Here is a 26,532-nt window from a genome sequence, read left to right as displayed (position 1 = left end):
TCAGTTATTATCATTGTTATCAAGTAGAAAAGGAGGGGATTGGGTTAGATGACTGCCAGTGTCTCTTATAGGTCTAGACTGGTAGTCCTCTTGGGGTTCTTAACCTTTTTAGTATCATGGACGCAATCTAGTGAAGCTTATGGATCCTTCCTCAGAATTATATCGTTAAAGGCACAAAAGACATAGGATTGCAAAGGCAAGAAATTATGTGAAAATACAGTTCGTAATTTTTTTTAAAATCAAGCTCATAGATCCCATGTTAAGGACCCTAGCTCGGGAGCAGCTGAGAACTAGACTCATTCTCAGACTCCAGGCAGATCCCTGCCTTTTCTGACGGTGCAACTTCTCCCCACAAAGACATGCACCATCTCCTGACTATGCTTTGTTTCTTAGGAGGCCTTGAGCTCTCAGCTATGCAGGATGGAAAGGGAGAAGAGGAAGATTCTGATAATAAAGTGTTCTAAGCTAGTGATCCTGGGAAGGGCATCTGGATGCTGCCACCATCCATGGAGGAGCCAGGAAAAGTAGGGTGGAAGGGAGGGCAGCTTTGAGGGGAAAGTGACAGCCTTGGCCATAGGAAAGAGGAAACTTTCATCTATCCTTCCAGGCCCAGCTCAGGCTGAGGAACCATTAATCACTGGACACTGCCCCAGGGAGATGATAAGCAGGGAGTGAAGGGCTCAATAGGGCACCCATGTGCATGCATACGCACACACAGAGCTGCCCACAAAGAAACACTCACATGTCTGTCGGCATCATGGCCTACATGAACTCCATTTTGGAGTTGGGGGAGAGATCCTGAAGCCCAGTTCTGTTACTCACTACCTCCATGGCTGTGAGCAAGTCCCTTCCCTCCATAATGAGAGGGAGGAGCAAGATCGGGAGTTTTTAAACTGGGTTCCCCAAAAGGACCAGAGAATTTAGGTAGGAAAAAAATGACTTCTTTATTTTCACTAACCTGGGGCTGAAAGTCAGCATTCCTTTCAATTATTTAAGAACACCATTGTGGACAGGGGTCCTTAAACTTTACCAGGCTGACACAAGTAAGGTTGGAAATCCCTAACTCTGTAAGGTCCTTGCTGTAACACAATGTCACCACTGTCTGACTCACAGAGATGCACATTTTTCAAAACCATAAAGACAACCTGTACAGATACTTGAATGCTAGAACACATGTGGACTCGTGTGGGAGAGAGAGTGAATTTGTGTTTTGTTCCAGAGGGCAGAACTAGGGTTAAAAGGTGGAACCTACATGAGAATGACCTTTTGCTCAGAATTAAGGTCTCTGCTCACAGAACAGTAATGAAAGCTGCCTAAAACTGGAATGGGCTATCTTGTCAGGTGGTGAGCTGTCTGTCACTGGAAGTGTTCAAGCAGAAGCTGATGGCCATCCCAGCTGAGATGCTTTTGTGGGAATTCCTGCACTAGGTAGGAGGTTGGATTAATACTCTGATGCCCTCTGGGGCATTCATTATGTAACAGTGTCGATCATACTGGCTACCTCTGCTCATCCCTAAGGTCTGTCTCCACGGAGTCCTTGCAATTCCATGACACTCAAAACCCAACATACACATATACACATTAGACACATTCAGGAAGACACAGAGTCAAAGGTCTAAATGAAATCACACATACACACACCATACGTGGCCCAGAGACATAATCTTAAGAACAAGACTATAACATAGAAATACATGTGTATACACATGTGTACAAAAATGTACAGGCATGCAGACATATACAAAGTCAAAAAGAAACAAACAGGATATCTATATACAGTCACAAGAAGAGAGTGACAGAGAGACAGAGAGTCAGAGAGAGAGAGAGAGATGTGTGTGCACACGTAAAGATGCCCAGAACCATTGGAAAGACAAGTGCAGCACAGAGGAAAGCAACACTGGCTTTGGAGTCACAGGATCCAGGTACAAATCCCCATTCTGCCACATATTAGGGATGTGGCCTTAATTTCTCTGGATCTCAGTTTCCTTATCTGTAAAATGAGAAGACTGCATAAAATGGCCTCTAATGTCACATATAGCTTTAAACATGTGATCCTCTATAAACTTATCAGTGCCCCCCCATATATACAAAAACAAATATTGACCCAGGTGGAGGGCCAAAGACACATAAAGAAAAGTGGATATGAGAAATCGTAGAATTTCCTGTCACACCCACAGACCAGACTCTTTCTTTCCCCTAGGCATGACAAAATACAGTTCTTCCTATTTAGGTCACATCCCTATGCACATGTCCCTCTCCTCACTCTATGTGTGTGTGTGCTTTTTCTGAATCAATGAGGAAGGGGAGATGGAGGGGGAATCAGCTCCTTTTGGCTTCTTTCTCTTGGCAAAGCTCCCAACCCCCTCTTTACTCCCCCTGTGGCCACCAGTGAACCAGTGATTAGGAGGGGAAGTTGCTGGGGAAGTCCCGACCCCCCAGCAAGTGCTGACTTAGCAGCTGACCTCACATGTAACTGGAATCTCCCCTCTCTCTTTCAAGGAAACTCTCCTTTCTCTTTCAAGGAACCTCCTCTCTGAGACATCCTGCTTTTCCTTTCCAGTCTGGAAAGATTTATCAAAGCTCAGAGGAACACAGTCATGAGTAGGGCAAAGACACAGAGTACAGGGATGCTTACACAGTAAGTATAAAACATAACTTTATTAGATTGAGATTAGAAGAAAAGCCAGGGGTCCTAGCTCCCGGTTTAAGGTTCCACAGGAGCTCTCCTATAACACATAAAAGCTTTTCCCATCTCTGACTTCCTTAGTGCTTCCCAACAGCCCTGGAAGGTAGACACCTGCCCTAAATTCCTCTCTAGTCTTGAATCTCTCCCAAGCCCCATTCTTTCATCTGCCATAGGAACAGCTCCACCTGAATGCATCAACAATACCTCAGACTGTTAAAAACCACGATTTTTTTCATTCCCTCTAAAGCTGCACCCCTCTCTGACTTGACCATGTCTGTGGCATTTCCATTCACCCAACTTTCCATGACTCAGTTTTCTCAACTGTAAAACAGAGATAATAACAGCCCCTACCTTGCAGGGCTGTTGTGAGGATCGCTCTAAGCACAATGCCTGGCATAGAGTCGGCACACTAAACACAACGCCTGGCATAAAGCCGGCACACTAAACACAACGCCTGGCATAGAGCCGGCACACTAAACACAACGCTTGGCATAGAGTCAGCACATTAAACACAACGCCTGGCAGGTAGTCGGCCCCGTATAAATTTTTCTTGCCTTCCCCTTGCTTTTAGCTGTTAGTGATGCCTCCCAGCTGAGTCCTCTACAAACGTGATAAGCTCGCTATCTGTGTCTTTAACCAAGACAAGAATAAAAATGATAAAGAAAAGCTTCATTGTTCAGATGGGCTTGGTCTAGAGGGTCCCTTCTCACTCTGAGATTCTATGATTCTCCTTCTCCCTCACCTTTCATATTTAATCGGTTTTCAAGTCCTCACCACTGCAATGGCTCTCACATCTATTCCCACTGAAACCACCCTCGTTAACATCAGTCTAGAAGAGTTCACTGGTCTCCTGCCTGGTCCTATTGCCTCTCTCCCTCTCCAATCCACCCCTCACGCTGCCAAATGACTTTTTTATACATAGTTCTGAATCACATAACACTTCTGTTGCAAGCTCCCTAGTGGTTCCGCATTGCTTGAAGAATCCAAGCTATTTTTCCTGGCATCCAAGGTTTTTACTGTCTGGGGTCATCCCACCTTTCCCATGTTACCTTATTTTATTCACCCCCAAAAATCTAGGCTCCACCCAACCCCAGGGACAAAATTTGATTTAAAAAAGGAACTAGAACATTAAAAAAAATACTAATCATACAAATGGAAGAAAACATAAACCTATCACAATTTTAAATACGAATGTATTAAAAAATCCAGAAAAAAAGAGAGTAGCAGAAAGATTAAGAAAACAAAACAAAACAAAAAAAACCCCACCCCGTAATCTGCTGCCAATCAGAAACACTGGAAAAAAGCAAAGATATGCGTAAAACAGAAAGAGAAACTGGAACAAAATTTACTGCGCATCAGGTAAATACAAAGGAGCAGGAGCTTGCAATCAGGCATCCCTGGCTGACTTTTAAAGTGCTTCATAACTGACGCTGAGTGAAATGAGCAGAACCTGGACAACATTACGCCATATACACACATCCCTTTCCTCGCTCTGTGTGAGCGCTTTTTCTGAATCAATGAGTACTCAGTAACAGCCACAGTGTTCGAGGACAGTTTCTGATTGACTTAACCCTTCACAGCAATGCAAGGACCTAAAACAATTCCAAAGGACTCATGACAGAAAATGCCATCCGCATCAAGAGAAAGAACTATGGGGTCAGAACGCAGAGCGAAGCCTTTTGTTTTCTGTTTTGTTTTGTTTTTTCTTTCTCATGGTCCCTCCCATTCATTTTAATTCTTCTATGCAACATGACTAATGTGAAAATATGTTTAGTAGGAATGTATATGTAGAGCCCATATAAGATTGCATGCTGTGTTGAGAAGGGAAGGGAAAAATTTAAAACTCATGGAAGTAAATGTTGGAAACTAAAAATAAATAAATTGAGAAAAAACCAAACCAAAAATCCCTTCATAACCTGATCCACGCTTACTTCTCCGTGTTCTTTCTCAGCCCCTTCCACATACTCTTGTGATCCAGGGACACCAGGACCAATACATTCCATCACTCAGCTCTGGGGGGTTTTACCGCCTATTTCTCATGCCTAGAATCTGTCTCTTCTCAGCTCCACCCCTGGTTTCCTTAACTTGCTTCAGATCCCAACTACAACTTCATCGTCTACAAGAAGTCTTTCCTGCTCCCCCATAATGCTAATGGCTCCCTTCCAAGATCATCTCCAATTTATCCTTATTTGCATATATCAAAAATTTGTACATATTTTGTAAATCTCTTATTTGTACATAGTTGTCTGCATTTTGTCTCCCCCATTAGACTCTGAGCTCCCCAAGAGCAGAGACTGATTTTTGCCTTTCTCTGCATTCCCAGGACTTAGCACTGCCCCTGTAACACAGTAAGAGCTTGGTAAACGTTTGTTGAGTATCAAATAAAGCAAAAATAAAAATTCCTTATATAAAGAGAGATAAACAAAATAACATTATTCTTAGAGGAATCAGAGACAATAACCCATTTGAATATTAAACTCATATGCACCAAATGGCAAAGCTTGTAAAGTCATAAAGGAAAACTGAACTGAACTGCAAGACAGAGATAGTAAGAAAGAAACAGGAGGAGATTTTAATGTTCATCTCTTTCTGGGCTGAACACAACTTAACAGGAAGACAAAGGGAAAATATAATGGGGGGAAGGGAAAAGGTTGCAGATGAGATTTTATCAGAGTATAAGGAAAAATTTTTCAAACACTTAGAGCTCTGCAAATGTAAAATAAACTGCCTTGAGAAGGTGTTTAGAGTCACTGGAAGCTTCCAAATAGAGACCAGATGACCATTTGTCATGGATGTTGTCTGCCTCACGAGGTCTGCAACCTTGCTGTCATCCTTGACTCCTCATCGGCGCTCATCCCACGCAGCTAATCTGCTGCCAAATGTTATCATTTCTATCTCTACAATATCTTTCATCTATGCCCTCTTCTCTCTGCAACTGCAGCCACATCCTGATTAAGGCCCCATCACCTCTCTCAGGGACGACTATATACTACATCAGTCTTCTGGCTGGTCCTCCTGCTTCACGCCTCTCCCTGCTCCAAGCCATCCTCCACAGAGCTGCCAATGTAATTTTCCTGATGGATAAGTCTGACCATGTTTCCTTCTCGAAATAAACTAGTCGTCCCTTCTGGCCTCTAGGATCAAATATAAACTCCAGTATTTGGTGTTTAAAACCTTTCACAAGACAGTCCCAAACTCTCTGACCTTGTTATATATAACTTCCCTTTATGCACTCTCTGCTTAAGTCAAAGTGGAGCTATTCCTTACACATGATACTCATCTTCCTCCTCCATGCCTTTGCAGTGGCTGTCCCTCATGCCTAGAAAGCACTTACTCTTTCTCTCCACCTCAAAGAATCCTAGATTTCCTTTAAAACTCAAGCCAAATACCACCTTCTATGTTTACCCTTTTCTGATCCCCTAGTTGCTTCTCCCTGTCCCCCAATTCTTGCATTTATTTTGCATGGACTTCTATATGTACATGTTGTCTCCACCAACTGAGTATAATCTCCCTGAGAGCAGCAACTGCTTCACTATCCTCTTCATGTGACCAGAACCTGGCTCATAATAATAATAGGCACTTAACACATGCTTGTTGATTGACTGACTCCAGTAGAAGTGGGACTGAAAGACAGATATCTAGTCATTTCCCTTCTCTAGGTCTCAACTTCCTCCCCTGTAAAATGGGGCTACTAAAGCTCACACTTCCTAACTCACAGAGCTGTTGTGAGGACAGCCTTTTGTAAAGTACTTGAAGTACTTCATAAAGTGTGACGAAGTGACCTCCGAGGGTCCTTCCAAGTCTCCGATTCCGTAAGTCTATGACCTGGGTTCAGACAGTTCTGGTTCTTATCTGCCATGACTTGACCACGAGCATGTCACTTCCCCTTTGCCAACTTCCTCATTGGCAAAATGGGAAATATCACACTTGTACTTCCTATCAGGCAGGGAGGACAGGAGGAAAAGCACACTGTAAACCTTCCAACACCACAGAGAGTTCAGCTACTAATGCAAATACACACACACACACACACACACACATATACATACACACATTTTATTTTCCCCAATTACATTAAAACAAACATACACAATTTGACTTTTAAAATTATAACAATTTTTAAATCTTTGGGCTTTTTTTGAAGTTTTCAGTTCCAAATTCTATCTCTCCCTCCTTCCTTCCCTTCCCCACTCCCTGAGACGGTAAGCAATCGGATACAGTTTATACATATGCAATCATTTAAAACATTTCCATTATTAAAGCACTACAGGTTACTTTAAGATGTTCTACGACCGGAGGGTTGTAAGGGGCAAGCACCAGATTTGGTGTCAGGGGACCTGAGTTCAAATCCTAACTCTACTACTTCCTACCTATAGGAAATCCCATGGCAAATCACTTCCCCTTCCTTTTCCTTCCTCCCTAGCTGTATGATCTTGGGCAAGTCATGTACCCTCTTGCCTTGGTTTCTTCAAATGTAAAATGGAGATAATAGCACCTACCTCCCAGGGTTGCTGTGCAGATTGAATGAGATAATATTTTCATAGTGCCTGAGTTCATGGGACTCAGTTTCCTCCTCTGTAAAATGAGGGGGTTAGACTCAGGGGTCTCTAGAGTCCTTTCCAGTTTCAAAGCCTATGACCTTATTAAATGAATGGGTGACCTTTGAATGATTGATGAATGAATAACTAAAAGGAGAAGTGGAAAGGAACAAGCATTGACTAAGGGACTACTATGTGTTAGGCATGTGCTAAGCACTTCACAAATATCTCATCTGATCTTCACAACAACCAGGGGAAGTAGCTTACTACTGTTATTCCCATTTTACAGTTAAGGAAACAGACAGGCAGAAGTTAAGTGACTTGCCCAAGGTCACAGCTAATAAGTGGTTTAGGCCACATTTGAACTCAGGTCGTCCTGACTTGGGACTTGGAGCTCCATTTACTGCATGACTAGATGCCTTCTCACCAGCAGGGGAGAATAGAAAAAAGAGAGGAAAAAAAAGCACTGGACTCACCTTGAAAGAAAGTGCTGAAGTCCTTTGGCAGAGCCGCTGGAGCAAACTTGTACTTGCTTTTCTCCTTGGGGCTCACAATTTCCCTAAAGGAAGAGAGGAAGGAAGGAGCCCCTGAGACTGGGAATTGGGAGAAGGAGGTGTGGGTACAGGTAACGCACTGAGGGCTCCTCCGAACCCTGCCTGCCTGTCCATCACCCCTGATTTCTATCCTCAAATATATGCCCCCCCACCACCCACCCACTAGGGCCACAGAAATAATCACCCTGCCAGGTCCTCCAACCAGACCCTCTTCCAAGGGCCGGTGAGTGATCCTTCTTGGAAAACACCCCTAAGAAACCACCTCCTTCAAGGGACCCACCAAAATCTGATGGATGGGGGGTGACAACCTCAACTCTCCAGATCAAAGCCTAATGGCTCACTCTACAACAGATATTTATTAAATATCTTCTCTACTCCCTTCTCTACTCCCACCCCTCAAAAAAAGAGGGGAGAAAAGCCCTGACACAAGTTCCATATATCCTATCCTTACTTAACCCTTTAACTCCCCAAGGCCAAACCCTGGAAGTAAAAACTCCTCAATCTAGAATCCCAGGCTTCCAATAATCTCCCTCCACGTTACATTCTACCTTCACCAGACTGGTGGACGCCTTGTCTCCCTGTTCACTGACCATACCGTGCTTCTTCTCCACAACGTACCTTTCTTACACCATTCCACTCTCCTAGTTCTTCCTTCAAGGTCTAAATCATTCATTCAACCGGTCAGTAAGTCAGCAAGTCATCTAATAAACACCTATTAAGTGCTTCCTTAGTTTCTAGCGTATTTACCAAGGTCCTCCTTCCTGCCCTGGGGTTATTGCAACAGTATCCTATGTCTTCTTCCCCTCACAAAAGAAACTAAACCACCTTCAGTCTAACCCACTGGACTTCAGGGTCTGCCTGGTGGAATGTTCCTGGAATTCAGAATTCATCACGTCTGCAGTGACGTTGCTCAAAGATCTGCAGCAGCATCTGGGGGCTCCCGGGCACGGCTGGAGTTCAATCCATAGCCCCCATTCTCCAGTCAAACTAAACTTCCTCCTAAACATTCAACCTCCGAGCCTTCTCACCCAGGCTATTCTGTGTCCGAAATGTCTTTCCTCCCCATTTCCACCTGCCAAGCTTCTAGAGAGATTCTAAAGCTTATCTCAGAAAACACTCTTCTCCAGGAAGCTTGCTCAGTCACTCTGCAGCCTATGAGAGCGTTCCCCATCAGACCTCAAATCATGCTCTGCTGCTCTCCCAATATTAACACTTGTACTGTAATATCGCGTATGATAACTATCTGTGTTGATTGTGCTTCTCCCCTCATTAAATTGTGCCCTCCATGAGGGCAGGGACTGTGTCTCGGCTAAACCTTGTGCTTCCCCAGTGCTGACCAATATTTGGTACACAGCAGGTACCTACAAAATGTTCTGTTTTGCTTTAACAATTGAGTGGATGACATTTAACATGTATGTGAATGACCTGGAGTAAGTCACAGGAACCACTCTGGGCCTCAGTTGGTCCATTATAAAATAAGGGGGTTAGATCAGAGGGCCCCTAAGGTCTTTCCTTGTTCTAGAATCTATGCATGAACAAATTGTAGATTCTCAGCATGGGAAGGAACCTCAGAGGCCCTCTGGTTCACCCTACACACCAAGAATCTGCTGTGAATAAGGCAAGGCATGGTCCCCAACCTCAGGTAGCTCAAGGCCTTAGTCAAATCCCACCCCTTCCTGTAGAAAGGGCCTCCCTGCTATGACTCAGGCTGCAGTGACCCCCCTTTTCGGGGTTCTTTTAGTACTCAGTGTCTCTAGTTCCCCTTTAGGCAGTGTCCGGTTATCACTGGTTTTCTTTACCTGTCTGGTGTCCCCAAGCCAAGCTGGTACTCCCTGAAGGCAAGGACACTGTGTGCTCCTTCTACCTCACCAAGCTTCTACCACCACCATCACCACCCCCAAAGGCCCAGTACAGTGCTGGACAACAGGGTGGGGTGGGGTAGGATTGGGAGGGGTTGTTGTTGCTACTTTCTGATTGGCATAATCACAGTTCTTTGGCCCTTCTTTCTCCACCCCACATACATACTGAGAGTCCCTCCATGGTCTTCCCACCCTCTCCTGCCAGTCTCACCCACTCAGTTGCCGTCTCCAGGTCTGATAGGGATCGAAAAGGCACTCCAGAAGATGGAGGGCATGAAGGGCCACACTCTCCAGCTGAGATCTGCAGGGGCTGTCAGGGGCTGGGGCACCTCTCTTTAGCTGGAAATGGAAGGGCAGATTACCAAATCAAAGAGACTACCAGGAGGGCAACAGAGTCTCCCTGAACTGGACCAGGCAAGGTCACCAAGCAGGAGGTGTTGTACTGTCCCTAAATCTGGTCTTCACAAATGAACTGAGAGTTCCCACTGTCCCCCGCACAGCTCGGCACTGGGCTAGGCACAGGGATCATTCAACCAGCACTAGCTGAGATTTTCAGGCCCCAGCACAATTAGGAACTTTCAGATACACATTCACAACATCCACAATCACACAATGGCACACGCATATTTTTTGGGACAAGATCTGTGATTTAATTGGTATGGGGAACTTCAGAGAGAGGAAACTCTCTACCAATGCAGATATTTAATGATCTGTGATCACAACTACCAACACTCAAGCACATACATGTTCTTTTTCTTTTTTTTGAGGAAATGAGGATCAAGTGACTTGCCCAGGGTCACACAACTGGTAATTGTCTGAGGTCAAATTTGAACTCAGTTTTCTCCTGACTCCAGGGCCAGTATTTTATCCACCACACCACCTACCTACCCCCATAAACATACTTAAAGGCACACGCTCACAACCAAGCAGTTATGATGCCAGGAGTGATTCCCCGTAGCTTTGTTTGTCCCCTTGAATAGGAAGGGCTCTAGGTTTGGAAAGGGTTCAGGCTCAAGGGACTCCCTGCTCCCCTAGGTCAGGGGACTTAACATCAGGCCACAAAAGAGAAGACACCTTGAGAGAGGTGGCAAGAGCTGCTTATCTTGAATTGCACAGACTGGGGAAGGGCTCTACCCACTCTCTACCCAGAGGGCCTCACCTCTGTGCTGCAGGCCCTCAGCATCATTATCACTGGGGGGATGAAGATGGGAGTCGTCTCTGCCTGGACGTTCTCTAGGTTTCTGCAAGGATAGAGGAAAAGGGACATGATTAGAAATTCAAGGGGAGGGCTGTAAGCATCCTCAGTGTTTTCCCAGGATTTAAGTATACATATAGGTGCATACACATTGATACAGGATGTCCTGTCCCTGAAAATGAGTATGTGGTTGGGTCCATGATGATAAAACAACAGAGGGCCTGACCAGGCCCTACACACATAGGTATAAAGAACCCTCTGAACACAGAAACGTATATACACACAAAAGGACAGAGAAAAAAATGGGCGTGAGATGACAATGACACAAAACCAACTTAGCCCTAACGTGTCTAAACACACAAAGACATACACAATCACTCTGGTAGCCTCTGCATAGAGTTGCTCTCCTCTTTTAGAGTGATGGGGGAGATAGGTATAAGGGAAAAGAGAAGAGGGGAGACAGAGGCAGAAATGAAGAAGGAGAAAGGCGTCTCCCCCTTATTCTACTTAGAGAAGTCTTCCTCTCTCACCACACCCCGTAACACATGTTATTAGGCGTCACTTAGGGGGAGAGGTAGAATGTGAAAGGACAGACACAGAGAGCCGAGCACATCGCTGGCCTTGGTCTGCTTGGTGTACCAAGGACAAGAATGCAAAAATGGCCTTGGTCTGCTTTGGCCCTACTAACCTCAACCCCAGATCAGTAGGGGCACCCCCTGAGAAGCTATGTGGAACAACGGAACAACCCCTGAATTGGGAGGCAGGAGACCTGGGTTCACACATACTAGCTGTCTGACCTGAGGCAAACTTCATCATCTGTCTGGGCCTCAGTTTTCTACTCCAGAGAGCAGGGACAGTAGTCCTTATAAGGCCAATTTTAAACAGGATATCCAAACTGTTGCCAAATCTTGTCACCTCTCCACCTTTACAACATGTCTAGCACACATCCTCTTTTCTTTGCACACACACAGCCACAACGCTCACTGGGGCTCTAACTGGGGCCATCTTCCTCTGGACTATGGCAGGTCTCCCTCCCTTCTCCAGTCTAGCCTGCGCTCACTCAAACCTCAAGGTGATGTTTCTAAAGTAGCTCTGGCCATATCCTCCTCCCTAACTGCTCACTGAGCTCCAGCAGCTTTCCAATTATCTCCAGAATCAAATAGGAAGTCCCCCGGCATACAAAGGTTTTCATAACCTGGATCCTTCCCTACCTTCCCAGTCTTTCTACCCTTTACTCCCTATGTGCCTACTCAGCAATTCAACAATCCAGCAGCACGCACTGTTTTTGCCTTTCTGTGGATCTCCAGAGCTTAGTACAGTGCCTAGAACATAATAAGAACTTACTAAGTACTTGCTGACTGAAGAAATGCTTTGCAAACTATAACATGCTAGATGAATGGGAGCTGTTCTTTCAGTTCCCAGGGATGAAGGAGAACCTCATTTTGTCCCCCATCCTTGATCCCGCTCCATCTCACTGAAGATGTTTGCAGGGTCCACAGCCCTGCCTTCTCAGCCTTGGCTGTTAGCACCCGGGCAGGGCTCTGCTTAAGATCGATGTTATATTAAGCATGTTCTATGCAATGTTGTATTGCAAGCATGCATGTATCATCCATGTGTGCAGATAGGCAAACATACATACATACCCACACAACAGGCTCTGCTTATAAAGGTTTACTGAACCGAATTGAACTGGAAGGATCCCAAGGCACTCAAAAGGAAAAGTTCTGATTCAAGAAGCAGCCAACAAGAGGGTGGAGTGAGAAGATGAGCCCTCCAAGACTCAAGGAACAGAAAAGAAAAAACCAAAGAGGTGACCTTTCTACTCAAGGTTCTCAGAATGTTGGAGCAGGAAAAAAGCCTTAGAAATCATCACATCCAACCTCTTTTCCCACTTTAGATGAAGAAACTGAGGATCAGATAGGGGAATGACTTGGCCATGGTCTGAGAGCAGGCATGATGAAACGTCCAAGAAAGCCAGAACTAGATGGGACCTTCGATGATAGAAAGTTAGGGCCTGAAGTGGATCTTAAGACCTTACCAGTTAATCTGACAAACATCTCCATGGTAAAGAGAGGATAACCAAGTCTCCAAGAGGGCACCCCTGCACTGGCATCTCTCTCTTGGATGTGCCTACCTGCAGATAATGATGAAGAACTTGAGAAGCAGCAGGGCTTGGGTCAGGTTGGCCTCCCCCAGGCACTCGGTACATAGCCCCAGCTGCTGCCCCAGGACCTGCAGCACATTCTGGGGCAGGAGGGGAATCTCTGATGTAGCCTCTTCTGGCCTGGGGTGGAAAAGAGGGATCAATGACAGAGAGCGTGGCTGCCTCCTTCGATCTCCATCCCCACGGTGTCTACTAACGGGGCAAATCCATCTGCCACACCCTGAAGCCACCTTCCTCTCTACCCCAGCTGGTTGGTCTCTCCCTTAGAGCCACTCCCCAGGGGCACAGGAGCTGAGGGAAGGGCCTGAGAGCATGCAGAGCAGTACTGATGACAACAGTAATGATACTAAATAAAACCCAGCATTTATATAGTGCTGACTATGTGCCAGGGACTGTGCTAAGCCTTCTTATAAACACCATCTCACTTGATCCTCACAGCAAACCTGGATGGCAGGGGCTGTTAATATCCCCATTTTTTTTTACAGCACAGTTGATTATGGCTAATAGAGATTAAGCGACTTGTCTATGGGTTAGCCATGTAGTAAGTGTCTGAGGCTGGATTAGAACTCAGATCTTCCTGACTCCAGGCTCAGCACTCTAAACACTATACCATCTAAATGCCTAGAAGGGTAGAAGGTTCTCCTCTAATCTTTTCCCTTTAATACAAATTAGCTGCTGACTTGGAAGGTAGAGGGAAAAGAAAACCCATGAAAGGAAAGCCAAGGATGGGTAGAATGGCAGGGAACATGACAGGGTGGGGAAAGTCAGGAAAATCAAGCCTTAGCCAGGGGTGGGGAGAACATGTTTTTATGTGTGTTTGTGTGTGTTTTTATACTACTTCCATATATTTGTGGGAGTCATCCTTCTCTACCCACTTTACCCCCAGCCACACATAGGTGGAACCTGGATTGGGGATTAGTACAGGGATGGGTCTGTGCCTTGGGACCTTATTCCCCTTGATTCCCCCTACCCTTCACCTTCGAGGCTCCAGAGAATGCACCGCAATGACCTTCTCAAAGCTGGCGACGAAGGCTTCCAGCCACTGATGCAGGTAGCTCAGGTCCTTCTGCAAGAAACACAAGGCCCAGGACTTGGTGAGGTTTCTGTTGGAGGATGAACAGGCACCAGACGCCCCAGGTGCTCCTACTGACCAGGCCTGCTCATGGTGTAATACCAAGAGCAACAAGTGTGGAGTCAAAAAAACCTGGGTTCAAATCCTAACAGACACTAACTAGCTGAGGAATCATGGGAAGAACACTGCTTCAATTTCCTCATCTGTAAAATGAGGCAAATAATGCTACTATATGTAATACAGGAATATTATAGGAAGAGAAAAAAAAGAAATGGGGATTTTTTTTAGGAAGTTAGGGCTGAGTGACTTCCCCAGGGTCACACAGCTAGCAAGTATCTAAGGGCTGGATTTGAACTCAACTTCTCCTGACTCCAGGGCCATTGTACTATCCACTGAGCCACCGAGATGTTTATTTTTAAAAGTTACCATTATTATTATTGTAAAAGCACATTAGAAATGGGAGATACTTCTAACCTTTTACTTATATGTGTAAATATTGTGTCCCCAGTAGAAAGTAAGCTTCTGGAAGGCAGAGATAGAACCATAAGGTGAGGTCTCACCTGCTCCCCCAGGGACTCTTGTCTTCTACCTGTCCAGGTGCCATAGTTTTCAGCTTGAAGTTAATCCCAGTCCCTGGTCCTCCTCCTCCACTGCCTGTAGCATCAGTCTGCTCTTCCTAAAACATGGTTCTGATTTCTCCCCTGCTCAAACACCTTCAATGACTCCCTATGGCCTATGGGATAAAATTCTGCTCTTTATCTAGGCATGTACAGCCTTCTTGAGTCTGATTCTCATTTACCATGCCAGCCTTTTCTCACACTTTTCTCCTTCACCAACCCTATACTCCATTTCCCTGATCCCTGAATAAGCCCCAGACTTCCTGCCCCTACTTGTCTCAGTCTTACCCATCCATCCTTCAAGGCTCAACTCAAATAACTTTCCCTGACATATCCCCCTCTGGAAGTACTCTCTCCCACCTCTAACTCTAACAACTCTTTCTTTATACCTCTCCTTGCTTTTTGTGCTTCTCAGCGTATGCCTTGTATGATAGTTATTTCCTTATGTATCTTAGCTCCCTACTAAAATACAAGCCCCCTGAGGGCAAGACCTGTGTCTTATCCCAAACTTGTAACCTCAGACTGGCTGTGCCCCTTCCCTCTTCCTAACCCCATCAACTGCCAAGTCTAAAGAGAGCATCCTGGTGTCAAGTACAGAACTGGTAACTAAGAACCTGCATGCCAATGCTGGCTTACTGCCTGCATAGCCCCAGGCAAGACCTTTCCTCTCTATAAACCTCAGTTTCATCATCTGTAAAATGAAGGGGTTGGATTAAAAACCCTCCAAGGTCTCTCACAGCTGCATCCCTAGGATGCTGCTGCTCCCTGTCTCCAGCCCATGCTCTCTTTTCCATTCCCACTGCCCACACCCACTCTCACTCAGGCCCCCATTTCTTCTTAACTACTATTATTGTAACACTTTCATAACTAGCAGCTTCTTGCGGCCTCTGGTGTCTCTTCCTTCCAATCCAATCCGCTGACCTGCTTCAATCACATTATTTCCCTTCTCAAAACCATTCAGTGACTCCTCATTACCTCCTGTATAAAGTAAAAACTTTCGATTCTGGAGTCCAAGGTCCATTCTACCAGTACAGCCTTCCCTTATCCTCCTGAGCAGTTGGCACACACGAGTCTCAACACAGAAAAGAAGATTAGGGGTCAGGAAGCCCTGCTTAACATGGGAAAAGGTCACAGTGGGATCCTTGCACATCATGAAGGAACTGGGGCCCCCACTGAAGGGTACAGAGAGCCAAAGGAAAAGCCATCACCATTTAGCAAGGGATGGCCCTCTCCCTGATCTCAGCTCTCCCAGATCTGCCAGACAAGAACCACCAGACTTCAAGTCACCATGCAGGGATCTAGGAGTCTAGATGTTCAGGGTCAACATGGGGTAAGTGTCGGGCCAGATCAGAGATCTCAAGGTCACAGGGTGGAGGTACAAGGCTGTGAACCCATTGTCCAGTATATGCCTACTTCTAGACTCCCCTCCCCTCCCACTCACGATAATAATCATTCCATTTCCACAGTATTTAAAGTTTTCCTAAGCACATTCCTCCCAACAACCCTATTAAGGCGAATACTGAGGACTGCTCTCACCATTTACAGAGGAGGATACTGAGGCTTAGAGAGCTCAGAATGTCAAATCTAGGAAGGAGCAGAGCTGAAATTGGAAACCAGGTGGCCTAACTCTAAGACCACTGCTCTCTTTCCACTACCCCAGCGATGTCAAATGCGCTGCCCCAAATGTGGAACCGGATTAAAGTGTAATTGGGAAATAGTTAACCAAAATAAATTAAAAAGATAATATTACATTTTAAAACTGAGATCCTTTTGTTCCAATGAATACCAGATTAAAATGTAATTGGGAAATATTTAACAAAATACAAAAATATTTAACAAAACGCAGATAACATGACATTTTTAAGCTGGCCCACAGAGATCCTTTCATGCCAATGAATCAGTCTTGCTTCTATTTGAATCTGACACCACTGCGTTTGTCTCTCCAAATCCTGTCAAATCCTTCAGTGCCCAGCCCAGGCTGTCGGCTCCGGGAAGCATTCCTGGGCCATGTCAACCCAGTGACCTCTCCTTCTTGGGGCCTGTGACACCTCATCTGGCACAGACTACACATAGGAACTGACCTCTCTCTAGCACTTTACGGTTCATAAACTTCCCCTTTGTCTACATCATCACACCTGATTCTCACTACCCCATCAGGTGGGAAAGGCAAGGTATTTTACAGATGAGAAAAGTAAGGTCCCAATAAGGGACCAAGTGTACCCAAGGTCACAAAGCTAGCAAGGGGCAGAGAGGGAGACTCTAAGCCAGATTCCCTCATTCCAGATTCTGCTCCAGGTCCCATTCTCAACAGTTTTATGCAACATGTTATCTTTGCACGTGTCAGAGCCTGGAGTGCGCACAATGTCTAACCAGGTTAGGAGATCCGTCTCAATACACCCCTCCCTCAGCATTCTCCAAAGGGGAGCCAGAGCAGGACCAATGCACCTGGGGGCATCCATGTAGACAGACTATTTGGAATGAATGAATGAATACATGTAGATCAGTGAAGAGAAGTTCTACCCCATAGCCACTCCAGGTTCCATATACATGCTAGAGGCAAAGCCCTAGGATGGGGTGAATAAACATTGGGGATAGGTGGACACAGCCACTAAGAGGGATATCTCTACTGGGCAGAGGCTCAGCAAGGGGGAGAGGACTTGGGAGGGATGGGCACTGAGACCAAAAGGACTAGGAACTGATGCAGGGAAACATCTCACAGCCAAAGCTGACACAATTCTGGCACAGTGTCCACTGGGGCAGAGCTGGAGGAGTGGTCTGTTTGAGGAGGAAGAAGCACAGATCCACTGAGAAAGGGAGAGAGAACATGAGCGTGGGTGAGAATGTGTGCTTTGGAGGAAGATGGGCTGGTGCCCCTAAGTATGGATGTGTCCTGTTTCCCCACTCCACTCCCCTCATCTTGTACATATATGTTCTGCATTTGTCTGCATATGGAGAAGCACCTGCCAGGAAGCAAACTGGGTTGGGATCTTGGCTGCCCCACTAACTACCAGCTGGGGTGCCCCTCACCCCAAGCCTCATTTTCCTTACCCATAAAGAACCCAGTGTAGCGGAAAGAACATCAGTTTAGGAGTCAGAGGACCTGGGTGTGAATCCACTTTGTCACTTTCCAGCTGTGTGGTCTTAAGTGACTCACTTATTCTCTAGGAGACTTAGTTTCTTCTCATCTATTAAAATGACCCAGTTGGACCATCTAGATCAGGGTTTCCTAAGGTAGTTTGTGTCCTAGACCCCCTGGGCAGTGTCTAGAGAAGGCTATGGTAAGCCCCTTTATAAATGCCTAAGATAAAATCCCCAGGATTACAAAGAAAATCAATTAGATTGAAATAGTCAATAAAATGAGAAAATCAAGTTCCCAGTTTAAGAATCCTTGCTCCAGCCCAGCAGGACTCAAAGTTTTGGGTCTCAGGATCCCTTCACACTCTATAAAATGATTGCGAGTCCCTCCCAAGAGCTTTTGATTTTTGTGGGTAACACCTATTGCTAGTTACATTCTGGGCCTCGGGGACCAGAACCACACTTGATCCTAAGCCCCACTCAGCAGACTTTGGAGTGCTACAGAAAGGGCAGCTCTGAGGGCGATGCTGAACTTCTCTGTGCATGTATGTGGAGATCACATACATAAGCATGTGTGCACACATCTGTTGCTGTGGATGCCCCCCATGAACCCATGCCAGGGCGTGTGCCTGCAGTTGTGGTATCGTGTGTTTACAGCTTGCTGGCTCCCTTGCACAACTCAGGCTCTGCTCTGCTCTGCTTTGCTACTGGGAAGGAGCAGGTAGCTTCAGTTTCCTCCTCTGTAAAGGGAGGACTGGACTCAGTAGTCCCTAGTCCCCTTCACCCTCTGAAATCCTATGATCCCTATGAAATGAAATACATACTTATGTAGCCCACAAGCAATATCTTCCACTGTGATACCTGGAGATGTTCAGATACACACACCTATCCACACAGCATAGTCACAGAGACACACAAAATGAAATTTACGGGTACAAATAAGACAGCCATAAAAGCACAGATCTTGCAGGTAACTACTCTCAAAGAGATTGACTCAAACACACAGATGTACACAGACACATCTACACTGACTCAGACATAAACACAGGTTCTCGTATGTGGCATACAGACACAAGTCCCCCTATCTTTTTCTTTCCCCCATGGGAGCACCGACTCCCCCAAGTGCTACCTTTTTTGATTTCCCTAGACAGCTCACACACATTGACATAGTTCAAGCTAGTGGTGTTGGCTGAATGACACTCAGAGATCCAGGACTCCCAGAATCATATCCTCTACCTGAACCCCTAAGCAACTCCCTACAAACCTGCATGAAGACTTCTAGAGCCCATCCCCTTCTGCTGACCTAAGCAACCCCTGCCCACCAAGCTCCCTATGTCTGCCGCTGTCCCCAGAGTTACCTGGAGCCCCATCCCCCAGACTGGCTCCTTGGAGTGGGGTGGGTACCAGTAGATCTGAGAAGTTTCCATGAGGTTGAGCACTGGGGTAGGAGCCAGAAAGGGAGGGCAAGAAGAATGCGAGAGTGGGGTACTGCCTCAGGAGAAGATCAAGTCTTGTGCAAAGGGGAAGCAAGTCTCACATATGCAGGCCTCATATCCCCACTGCTACCCCCACTCCCCCCCCCCCTGCTCTCACAGGACTGGTGGCAGGAAACGCAGAGTCAGGGTTGGGGAGAGAGTCAGCTTCCTCTCTGGGGGAGGGGGCTGGGGCCCCAGACCGCAGGGGATGGGGAGGAGGGAAGGGGGTGCATTTAGGAACAGGCCTCCCCAAACTGTGTCGTCCAGGCAGCAGCCTCCCCCTTCCCGTTCCTTGTCCCCAACATGTCCTGCATTGCTCTGTCTGGGGTGTATGTGGAAGGGGTATATAAACTTCCTGATCATCTCAGGCTCTTTAGGGGGAGTCACAGGTAATGGAGAGAATTTATGGGCTAAGGGGAGGGCCTCAAAAGAGTGCTGAAAATATGGAAGGAGGCAGCGTGGTGGGACAGAAAGAGACAGGTTCAATCTCATCTCTGCTGTTGACTGTATATCGTTTAGCAAGTCAATGAACCTCAGAGTCTAATTGACTCAGCTCTGAAATGAGGAAGGTGGGCCAAGCAACCTCCGGAGAGATTCAATACAGTACAGCCTGGACGAGGAACTGGAGAAAGGAGCCTGGGTTCAAATTCTGACTCTCCTGTTAACTGCGTAGGTGAATCTGGACAAGTCATTCAGCTTCTCTTGATCTTTTCAACTGAAAAATGTGGGAGTTGGACTCGAAGACCTTGAAGTTCCCTTCCACCTCTCAATGGGATTCTTTAGTCCCTCCCAACTAGGTGGCACAGTAGATAGTGCCTCAGGGAGACCTGAGTTCAAATCCAGACTCAGACACTTACCAGATGTTGACCTTGGGCAAGTCATTTAGCCCTTTTTGCCTCAATTTCCTCATCTGTAAAATGATCTGGAAAAGGAAATGGTGAACCCCTCCAATATCTTTGCCCCCCCAAAAAACAAAAACAAAACACATAAAAATGGGGTCACAAAGAGTAGGTCACAACTGAACAACAGCTCTGAAATTCTATGGTTTTCTGAGGTGGAAGGATGGGCTGGAGGAAGAGGGAATGAGCCCGAGAAGGGGCAGCCACAGGGCATGCATCAGTGGGAAAGAGGAAGTCAGAACACCCGAGTGAAAGAGCCCCTGCCACAAGATGAGGGACAGACAACACCCCTATCGTCAACAAGGCTTCCCAACACTGTGACCTCTAGGGATTAGCTTCCCCTTCAGACACAGCGTCTGCTTTGGCTTTAGAATGTCATACCTTCGAGGGACCTTTGAACACAGAATGTTGGAGACCTTAGGACACAGATTGTCCATGCTAGAAGGGCTGGCCTGGAGTCAAGAAGAACCAAGTTCAAATCCAACCTCAGACACTGATGACCTTGTGTCACCCTGGGTAAGTCACTTAATACCTATCAGCCTCTTCATCTGTAAAATGGGGTAATAACAGCACCGATCTCACAGAGTAGTTGTGAGGATGAAATGAGACCCTGTTGGTAAGGCTCAAAGCGCTGAATAAATGTTATTATTGTGTTTATTAGTCCAACGCCCCCCCTGTAAGGAGGAGGAAAGGAAGGCCCAGAAAAGGAAGGCCCAGAAAAGGAAGCGAATTGCCTAAAGTCAAATAGTCAACTGGTTTGGGAGGAAAAATCAAGTCAGGGCAGAATTCTTCCCATGACCCACAGCTGCCTCTCTTACCTTCCTCTCTCCTCCTAAAAAGGTTGCAACTGCGCCCCCACTTCCCTCCAGTCATGGGAAAAGAAAGTATCTTTCCCCTTATCTCTCACAAGTCTTGACCACCACAAGAACAGCTTTCCTCAGAAGCTCAGTCTGCCCCAAATCAACAAAGATTAGGGAAAATGTGTAATGCCACGAGCTAGAAAAACATCACAGTCCAACAACGTTACTGAATCCTGCTGCTGCCACACAGCTTCTGACTCTGGGTTGGGAGGATCACCCACCACAGCACACATTCACCCCAAACCAGCACACACAGCTGCCCTCGTGCATTTATGTACACGAGACACTTACACATAACATCCACGACTTACTACATATTGACATGTAGATAGATCATCCCTATAAATGTGTACAAATCTTCATAATATGAATGACTCCCATTTCTGCAGCACTCGACTTTCCTCACTACAGCCCTATGAGAGAAGCTTCATCTCCATTTCACAGGTGAAGAAACCCAGGTTCAGTGATGGGAAAGAGATTGCCCAAGATCTCACAACCAGGAAGTGTCAAAGCAGGGAAAAGAACTGAGGTTTCCTGATGCCAAGCCCAGAACTCGTTCCATTGCACCATATTGACAAGGTACTTCCCTGGTTGGGCATGTTGGTCCATGCCTGCAATTCTGCCTCCTGGAGAGGCAGAAATTCACTTGAATTTGGGAGTTCTCAGCTCCAGTAGGGTTAAAGTCAATCAGGTACCCCTACAAAGTCTTCCACCAATCTTCCTCTAGAAACAGAGGGGAGTGAGTCGGGGCAGGGGGAAAGGGCTACCAGGCAGCCTAAAGAGGGATGAATCATCCCCAGTCATGCAGATCAGTAGTGGGACTGGATCTGTGAGTAGCCACTGACCTTCTAGTCTGAGTGAGATAAAAGAGACTCACTCTCAGAAAGTCCTTTGTTTACTAAAAAAGTTGGTGAGGTTGGTTGTGTACACATTATCATTATTGCCATTTTACAAATAAAGAAAAGGTGACTCAGAAAAGGCTACATTCACAAAACCAAAACCCCACAGGTCGAGAGCTGGAAGGGACCTGAGAAACCATCTAGTCCAAGAATTCTTAACCTGGAGTCCAGAGACCCTGGTGGGGTCCATTGATAGATTTCAGAAGGTCTGCAAACAAAAGGATGGCAAAAAAAAAAAAAAAGTGGGGGGAGATTTTTATTTTCATTAATCTCTAAGTGAAATTTAGCATTTCCTTCAATTATATTAAAACTTGACTCTGAGAAGGAGAAACTGAGAAGTTTCACCAAAGGAGTCTGTGACATACCAAAAGGTTAAGAACCTCTGATTCTAGCCCAACCCCCTCATGTCACAGATGAGGGAACTGGGCCCCTGGAGGATACATGACTCACCCAAGATCACACAGTCAATAACAGCTAGAGTCAGACCTCAAACCCAGACCTTCTGTCTCTAAGTTAAAGTTCTTTGTCTTATACTGTGGGGCCTCTTGTTCACATGATGTATATGATGTACATACATGTAAACATGCATACACATACAAATTTGTGCACACGGGTATGTGTACCCTCACACCTTCCAAGCTGTCACCCACCCCAGCAGGGCCTGTCTGACAGCTCAAGCTTGAGTCAAAGGGAGGGACTGGGTGCCTGGGCGAGGTAACTGGGCTCTGTGCCTGAAGTGTCCCAACCCAACCTCTCTCACCACATTGCTTGCTCCACCTTCCTTGGTTCCTCACCAAGCACTGATATATCTCCACTTCCAGGGATCTCCGTGGGCCAAACACCACTTACCCACTCTAACCCTTGGAGAGCCAAAATCCTGTCATGTGCTCATCAATGAACACTAGAGGGAAACCAGGAGGTAATCTACATACCACATCATCATCTCTCCACCCTGATTTCCTGTCTGGTCAGTATGAAGCATCGTGGGATAGGGGAAAAAGTCCCTGGATGGGCCTTTCATCATAGTATTGAGTTCAATAGCTAATGCGTCCTTGTCAAGCCATGTTCCTTACCCCACTCCCAGCCTCAATTTCCATAAGTATAAAATTAGAGGGTTGAGTGCTAGGATTTTTAAACCTCTTCTTATTCTGATATTCTACATTCTAAGGACCCTTCCAACTCTGACATTCTGTTTTACAGGAACATTCTCCGTTTACAGGATCAAACAAGAATATTATGGGGGCAGGGAGGGACATGCTAACTGAGGGAAGAAGGAATGATGAAAAAAAGTATGTTTTGGAAGAAGCTAGGTATTCCAGGATGTAGCATGGAGGAGGAAGTGTATTCCAGAAATGGAGATACAGCTGTGTGAGAGATGGAATGTCATGTATAGAGAACATCTAGTGCGCCAGTTTGCACAAAAAGTGCCTGAAGGGGAATAATATGAAATAAACCTGGAAAGTTAGGTGCAAGGCAAATTGGGTAGAACTTTAAATACCAGACTAAGAATTCTGCATTTTATCTCAGAAGCAGTAGGAAGCCACTCAGTCTGAATGGGAGAGAAGCTGGTCAGATCTGTGTTTTAGGAATATCAGTTTGACAGGTGTAGAAGATGGCTTGAGGGGGAGATGGGGGTGGGAGACTGGAAGCAGAAACACCAGCGAGGACACTTGCAATAGGCTAGGCAGAGAGGTTAGGAGGGTAAAGACTTAGAATGGAGCAGAGATAGATGTAGGAAATGGCGTAGAAGGAGGAGAGACACAGCAAGTTTTGGAGCCTGGGTTACTGAAAGAAGGCGGGTAGTAACAATAACATTTATGGATCACTTTAAGGTTTGCAAAGTATTTTAAACATGTGATTTCATTTGATCTCAAGGACAGTGGTGCCATCAATAGAAGTGGGGAAGTTTGAAGGAGAGGTGGATTTTGGGAAGGAGGCAATGAATCCAATTTTAACCATGCTGAGGTTTGAGCTACCTGTGAAACAGCCAGTAGAAATATCGAATAGGTAGAACTGAGTATAGAAATCTAGGATTCATCTGCATAGAGATAATAACTGAACCCACAGGAATTGATGAGATTGACAAGAAGGTAGCCAGAGAGGGGGAAAAAGAGCCCAGGACAAAATATTCCACACTCTGTGTTTTAATGTATATTCCAACTCTGAAATGCCACAATCTATGAATGAATGAATCCATTTATTAAGCACTTACTATGTGCAAAGAACTTTACTAAATGCTGGGAACCCAGAAAAGCAAGACAGTCCCTTTTCTCAAGGAGCTGAAATTCTCATGAGAGAGACCATATACATAAAAGGCTTTAATGGTAACTCAGATGGAAAGGTCCCCTGATCCTTAGGGTACAGAAGCAAAGCAGGTGGTTATGTGTCCTCTTTAATGCTGTTTCCACTGATAAAATCATATCTCTTTCTGATTTTAGACCACTTGTTGGGACACAGCACCCAGAGAGAAGCAGTTGCTGGGTTTCCCCTCCACTGGAATTTCTTCTAGGCTTGAAGGTTGTGGGAGTCTATACTAGAAATAAGGATGGCGGTCTGAAGGGTGGTGCTATTTCAGCACCTCTTGAGCTTACCTGCCCGACGGTGGCATTTGGTCAGCAGTTAGTGTTGGTGGTAGTGAAGAAGGTGGGTCCTTCCTTTACAAGGAGCACTCCCTTAATGATGGCCTTGGGGACTCGAATGCAAGTAAGGCAAGTAGTCTGGACAGTGCCGCTAGTCCCAAGGCTCTTGGGTCCAGAGTCCTGGGCTATCTCCATGGTTGTGTGAAAGGAAGTGGTGACCCAGGTGATGGGATAGTTTGACTTGCCCTACTGCTCTCTGATCCTAAGTTGGCAAGTCCCTCTCAGCTCTGAACTTTTATGATCTGGTAAGCTACAAGCTACTTGATCCTAGAGGGCATAATAAGGAAAAATGTAGAGAAATGGACAGAGGCAAAGTTACATTTGAAGTAAGAAAAAACTTCCTAACAAGTAGGGTAAAGAGCCACTTCAGGAAGCACTATTATCCTTTTCACTGGAGGTGTTCAAATAAAGGCTGAATGATCCATTTGTTGGGTACTTTGAAGAGAAAATAACTGTTTAGGGATGAATTGGATGAGATGGCCTCTGATGTCCCTTTCAAAACTGAAATTCTACAGTTCTGTGAGTGGTCTATAAATACTAACTATTATTATCAATATTATTATTGTGATTTTTATTATACAATGATGCTGAAGCTTCTCCTTCTCACTCATGGAGACCCTTCCTCCTGCTCCCCAATTATCCTAACTCATAAGACAGAGAGTTTCAAGTCAATGGAAGTCTTCAAATGAAGACTGGGTTGCAAGCTGTCAGGAATATTATTTGCAGCATGAGGTTCACAACCTCAGCATCATCCTTGACTTCTCATTTCCCTAGCCCACTATATCCAATCAGTTGCCAAATTTTGTCCTTTCTTACCTCCACAACATCTGTCCCATATATTCTTTCCTCTCCAATGTCACAACCATCACCCTGGTTCAGACCTTGATCACTTTTAAATTAGATTCTTGAAATAGCTTCCTAATTGTTCTCCTTGCCTCTCTTCTCTCTCTCTAATTCATCCTCCATCTAGTTGATGAAGTGATAGTCCTAAAAGCACATGTTTGAATATGGCACTCTCATACTCAATAAACCCTGGGGGCTCCCTCATAACTCTAGATAAAATGTAAACTCTTCCCTTTGGCATTTAAAGCTAATCACAGTCTGGTCCCAATCTACCTTTCCAACATTACTACATGTTATTTTCCTTCATGATTTCCTGATAGAGCCATCCATTCAACCTACTCTCTCACCAATCCATTGGGTCACATATCTCTTAGTTTTTTTCTCCAGAATTATAAGAATAAATGGGAATATCTACAGAAATACGGCAACTTCCCAGTGTTTATGAATAGGAATAATGAGGACTAAGTCATGGGTTTCAACCAACTAATTTTACATACACATACATATATGCCAAATTTTTTATGGTCATTGGTTGTTTGGTTGCTGTCCTTCGGTCTTGAAGAGGACCAAAATGACATCACCATGATAAAGTCAAGTTTCAATGTGTCCAACTGTGACTGAGCAGACCAACAGCAGCTCAGAATGCTCCACCATACAGATTGGGCACAGGTAGTCCATGTGAACATTTAGGGTGGATACTCGAAAATTTGCGCATCTATGTTTCCTCTGTGCTGTCTCAATTCTGCTTTGCTCATAGAGCATAGCACCCTTTTTAACCCAAATCCAAGTTGAGGAAGTGTGACATAGTAAACACAACACTAATTTGGAGTCAGGGAAGATGTTGATTCAGACCTCACTTCTGCTACTTACTAGCTGTATGACTTTGGACAAGTTACTTCCCTAGTCTGAGTCTCAGTTTCCTCATGTGTGAAATGAAACATGACCTTTAAAGTCCTTCTGAAGCCCTAAATCTTGTAATGCTGTTGCATACTGATCCATTCTTCAGGGGCAGACTGAACCCTAAACCTGGTCATAGACTTAACTTAGATTAACTTCCCCATACAGGCTATGTATCTCTATCTGTGGTTGTAGACTCCTGGCTAAGTACCCAGTATCAGGTCCTAGATGAGTCCTGAACCTCAGGTTTGGCTCTTATG

At 45.5% G+C, this 26,532-nt stretch overlaps 1 protein-coding gene across 6 annotated transcripts in view; it reads right to left on the bottom strand.

Moving 5' to 3' along the window:
• Nucleotides 1–26,532, bottom strand: part of NBEAL2 (neurobeachin like 2) — a 154,009-nt gene that overhangs the window by 72,502 nt on the left and 54,975 nt on the right. For 4 of the 6 annotated variants that reach the window (XM_072653420.1, XM_072653390.1, XM_072653402.1 and 1 more), the window contains exons 2-6: nt 13,974–14,062; nt 12,967–13,116; nt 10,797–10,878; nt 9,849–9,976; nt 7,701–7,783 (exon numbers count right to left, since the gene is read on the bottom strand). In XM_072653420.1, the coding sequence (XP_072509521.1) occupies nt 7,701–7,783; nt 9,849–9,976; nt 10,797–10,878; nt 12,967–13,116; nt 13,974–14,062 (532 nt within the window). Of the gene's footprint in view, nt 1–7,700; nt 7,784–9,848; nt 9,977–10,796; nt 10,879–12,966; nt 13,117–13,973; nt 14,063–19,118; nt 19,296–26,532 lie in introns of those variants that run through there. The other 2 variants (XM_072653408.1, XM_072653417.1) reach the window with 2 other exon arrangements.

Source organism: Notamacropus eugenii, chromosome 1 (genome assembly GCF_028372415.1).
Source record: "Notamacropus eugenii isolate mMacEug1 chromosome 1, mMacEug1.pri_v2, whole genome shotgun sequence".
Taxonomy (NCBI): Eukaryota; Metazoa; Chordata; class Mammalia; order Diprotodontia; family Macropodidae; genus Notamacropus; species Notamacropus eugenii.
This window is presented reverse-complemented; position numbering and strand designations above follow the sequence as displayed.